This window comes from Orycteropus afer, unplaced genomic scaffold, assembly GCF_000298275.1.
Source record: "Orycteropus afer afer isolate SDZICR_OR568_19922 unplaced genomic scaffold, OryAfe1.0 scaffold00066, whole genome shotgun sequence".
Lineage (NCBI taxonomy): Eukaryota > Metazoa > Chordata > Mammalia > Tubulidentata > Orycteropodidae > Orycteropus > Orycteropus afer.
In genome coordinates, this window is record NW_006921653.1 from 7227758 (window position 1) to 7232788 (window position 5031).

Below are 5031 nucleotides of genomic sequence, written 5' to 3' on the forward strand. Positions count from 1 at the left end.
TGTGTATATATGTATGAAATGGACATTTTCTTAGTATGGGACTCAACTTGGAATGTGCCCAAGAATTTCATGATTCTTTTACCAATGAAATGGAATTATAATACAGTCTTTCCAGGAATTCCAGTGATAGATACCTTTGGACAAAAAATTCAGATTGGATCTACCTTTTATTCTGTGCTGGTACTGGTCATGTTATAGTGGAGCTTCTGTTTGAGGTATATATTATGTGGGTTGTCTAGTATTTTTGCCTCTGAATTTTTTCTTAAAATTTTATATTTAATCCATGCTTTTTGCTTATGATAAAGACTAGATCTTATCATTCTAGCAAGTGAAACTTTTCCCTGAGTGAGGTAGATTAACTTGTCTTATTAAACATATTGCTGTGAAATTAATTTTTCAGTCTTTGTTTCTAGGAAGTGACACACCTGAAGAACTGCGAAAGAAATTAGTAAGGAAGATGAAGTTAATTCTGAGCTCAGGCTCAGATGAAGAATGTGCAATTTGCTTGGATTCTTTAACAGTTCCTGTGATAACACATTGTGCACACGTATTTTGTAAACCTTGTATTTGCCAAGTCATTCAGAATGAGCAGGTTAGTTTTTGGTTCAGTATAGGCAATATTTGATGGAGTGGTGGACTTGTCTGAAGATAATGAAAACCCAAGTTCAAGAGACTATAAAGAGTTCTACACTTAGACTTAACAAAGTACTTTTTATAATTAATTATTCCAGTGTTATTCTAAGTGGTATATTTTTTATAATTAAGCCCTTTTAAGGAGCTCTGATAGTGTAGTACCTAAGACACTTGACTGATAACTGGAAGGCTGGTGGTTCAAACCCACCAGCCACTCCTCGGAAAGAAGGCTGGGCAATCTACTTCTGTAGTGATACTGCCTTGGAAAACCAAGGAGGGGTTGCTATGAGTCGGGTCTGACTTGACGGCACATAACAACAACATTTTTTGGAAGTACCTTTTCACAGTCACCATACTGGTTCCGCTAACAGTTTAGATTGTCACTGTCAAATAAATCCATCAATGTAAGGCAATTTCAACTTTTCTAGTAGCCACAATTAAACAAAGTTGAACAGGTGAAATTAATTTTAACAATACAATTTACTTAATCCAATGTATATATTATTGTTTAACGTGTAATCGGTATAAAAATTTTTGAGCAATACTCTGTATGCTTAAAAAAAAAAAACTGATGTTTTTTGTATACTTACAGTACATCTCAATTTGGCCTAGTCCCATTTCAAGGGCTTAATGGCCACATGTGGCTGTTGGCTAGTGTATTATATAGTGTAGGTGTAGATTCTCTTGTTTGTTAGAACTTTTGTGAAGTGAAAGAATTCTTTAAGCAGCCCTTAAGCTGGAGTAGAATTTTTTTTTTTAACCTTTTTAATTGACATGTAACATACATATTTTAAAGAAACTACACAACTCTTCATTGTATACCTCATTATATTATCATGAAAGAAATACATCTGTGGAACCACTACTCAGGTCTCCTTATGTTCCTCTCCCAATCATTTACCCTCACCCTTCTCCGCAAAGGTAACTCCACTATGTATTGACTTCTAATATCGTTTTAGTTTTAGAATCTTTGTCAAAATTGTATTTGGTTTCATTATTTAAGATATTACTTATCTGTTGTTGAAAATATACATAACAAAACACACACCTAAGATAATTTTATTAGCAGGTTTTGGGAGAAATGGATATAACAAAAATTGCTGTGTGTGAAACTGATAGAATTTAATAGATCTTGACAAGCTTTATAAGACATTAAGAATATACCATTTAGAATAACACTGGAATAATTAATTAAAAGTACTCTCTATTGGGGTACAAGAGGGGTTAGGAAAAACTAAGGGAGACAAACTTGTCTGTCAGTTTGTCATCCTTGGTAGCTTGTGTGTTGCTATGAGGCAGAGGCTATGCAACCATGTTGTAAAATTCCAGCAGGGTTACCCATGGTGGGCAGGTTTCAGTGGAGCTTCCAGGTTAAGATGGACTCAGAAGAAGAAAGAAGCCATCCACTTCTCAAAGAATTGGCCAGTGAAAACCTTATGAATAGCTGTGAACCACTGTCTGATATATTGCTGGAAAACTTTATGAATAGCTCTGAAATATTTTCTGATATAATGCTGGAAGATGAGCCTGTCAGGTTGGAAGGCACTCAAAATTTGGTTGGGGAAGAGCTGACTCCTCAAAGTAGAGATGACCTTAACAATATGGATAGAGTAAAGTTTTGAGACCTCCATTGGCTGATGTGGTATGACTGAAAATGAGTAGAAACAGATGCAAAACAAACATCCATTAATAATTGGAACATTGAATGTATGAAGTATGAATCTAGGAAAATTGGAAGTTGTCAGAAATGAAATGGAACACATAAAGATCAATATGCTAGGCATTAATAAGCTGAAATGTACTGGTTTTAGCCATTTTGAATCAGACAACCAAATGATCTACTATGCCAGGAATGAAAGAGGAATGGTGTGGCATTCATTGTCACAAAGAGTGTTACAAGATCTGTCATGAAGTACAATGTTGTCAGTGATAGGTTAATATCCACATGCTTTACAAGGAAGACCAGATAACATCACTATTACTCAAATCTATGCACAACCAACAAAAGCCAAAGATGAGGAAATTGAAGATTTCTGCCAATTTCTGCAGTCTGAAATTGACAGGACATGCAATCAAGATGTGTTGATTATCACTGATGACTGGAATTCAAAAGCTCAAACAAAGAAGAGTTACTCATAGTTGGAAAATATAGAAATATATATTTGTATATTTCTATTTTATAAATATAAAGGCAAATTGAAATGTACTATAAATATTAAATACAAATATATTTTATATATATGTTTATATTTTATTCTATAAATATATGATAGAAATAACGCTAAAGATTGCATGATAGCATTTTGCAAGACCAGCAACTTACTCATTGCAAATACCTTCTTTCAACAACATAAGCCATAACTATACACATGGACTTCACCAGATGGAATACATAGGAATCAGATTCACTACACGTGTAGCAAGAGGTGATGGAAAAGTTCAGTATCTTCAACTGAAACAAGGCCAGGAGCTAATTATGGAACACACCATCAACTACTCATGTGCAAGTTGAAGTTGAAGACAATTAAAACAAGTCCACAAGAGCCAAGATATGACCTTGATAATATCCCTCCTGAATTTAGAGACCATATAAAGAATAGATTTGATGCACTGAACACCAACAATTGCGAACCAGAGGAATTGTGGGATGACATTAAGACTATCATACACAAAGAGAGCAAGAGGTCATTAAAAAGACAAGAAAGGAAGAAAAGACCAAAATGGATGTCAGAAGAGACCCTGAAACTTGCCCTTGAGCAGAGATTGGCTAAAGCAAATGGAAGAAATGACAACATAAAAGAGCTGAACAGAAGATTTCAAAGAGCAGCTCAAGCAGACAAAGTCAATTACTATAATGAAATGTGTAAATTCCTGGAGTCAGAAAACCAAAAGAGAAGAGCATGCTTGGCATTTCTCAAGCTGAAAGAACTGAGGAAAAAATTTAAGCCTTGAGTTGCAATATTGAAAGATTCTATGGGCAAAATATTGAATGATGCAGGAAGTATCAAAAGAAGATGGAAGCAGTACAGAGTCACTGTACCATAAAGAATTGGTTGATGTTCATCCATTTCAGGAGGTGGCATATGATCAAGAACCAGTGGTATTGAGGGAAGAAATCGAAGCTGCACTGAAGGAATTGGCAAAGAGGAAGACTCCAGGAATTGATGGAATACCCAATGAGATGTTTCAACAAATGGATGCCTCACTGGAGGCACTCACTTGGCTATGCCAAGAGATTTGGAAGACAGCTTCCTGGCCAACTGACTGGAAGAGATCCATGTTTGTATCCATTCCAAAGAAAGGTGATCCCACAGAACGTGGAAATTATTGAAAAATACCATTAACTGTCAGATGCAAGTAAAATCATACTGAAGATAATTCAAAAACAGTTGCAGCTATATATTGACAGAGAGCTTCCAGAAATGCAAGCTGGTTTCAGAAGAGGATGTGGAACCAGGGATATCATTGCTGATGTCAGATGGATCTTAGCTGAAAGCAAAGAATACCAGAAAGGTGTTTACTTATGTTTTATTGACTGTGCAAAAGCATTCGATTGTGTGGATCATAGCAAATTATGGATAACATTGAGAAGAATGGGAATTCCAGAACACTTGATTGTACTCAGGAGGAACCTGTTCATAGACTGGAAGGCTGTCGTTCAAACAGAACAAGGGGACACTGCATGGTTTAAAATCAAGAAGGGAGTGCGTCAGGGTTGTTTCCTTTCATCATACATAATCAACTTGTATGCTGAGCACATAATCCGAGAAGCTGGGTTATGTGAAGAAGAACATGGTGTTAGGATTGGAGGTAGACTCATTAACAACCTGTTATACATAGATGAGACAACTTCGCTTGCTGAAATTGAGGATGACTTGAAGGCCTTACTGATGAAGATTAAAGACTACAGTCTGCAGTATGGATTGCACCTCAATATAAAGAAGACAAAAATCCTCACAACTTGTCCAATAAATAGTTTTATGGTGGATGGCAAAAAGATAAAGTTGTGAAGGATTTCATATTACTTGGTTCTATAGTCAACACCAATGGAAGCAGCAGTCAAGACATCAGACAACATAGTGCATATGGCAGATTTGCTGCAATAGACCTACTTTCAAGTGACAAAGAGGAAAGATGTCTCCTTGAAGACCAGGGTGTGCCTAACCCAAGCCATGTGTTCTGGTTACCTAGTACAGCTCTGACAAGAATATGCCACAAATGGGATGGCTTAAACAAACAGGAGTTTATTCTCTCACAGTTTGGAGGCTTTAAGTGTGAGTTAAAAATGCCAGGCTCTAGGGGCTGGGTGAAAGCCTCTCAACCTTGAGCTTCAGCTCTGCCTCCTGCTTCTGGCCCACTGAAGCTGGAGGCTTTGCTTCAATCAGTTGCTGGCTGCTG

The 5031-nt window shown here is 36.6% G+C and overlaps 1 protein-coding gene across 1 annotated transcript in view; it reads left to right on the plus strand.

The window, feature by feature from the left end:
- HLTF (helicase like transcription factor) overlaps positions 1 to 5031 on the plus strand; it is a 75852-nt gene that overhangs the window by 55386 nt on the left and 15435 nt on the right. The window contains exon 16 of the mRNA XM_007940209.1: positions 414 to 592. Coding sequence (XP_007938400.1) covers positions 414 to 592 — 179 coding nt within the window. The remainder of the gene's footprint in view (positions 1 to 413; positions 593 to 5031) is intronic.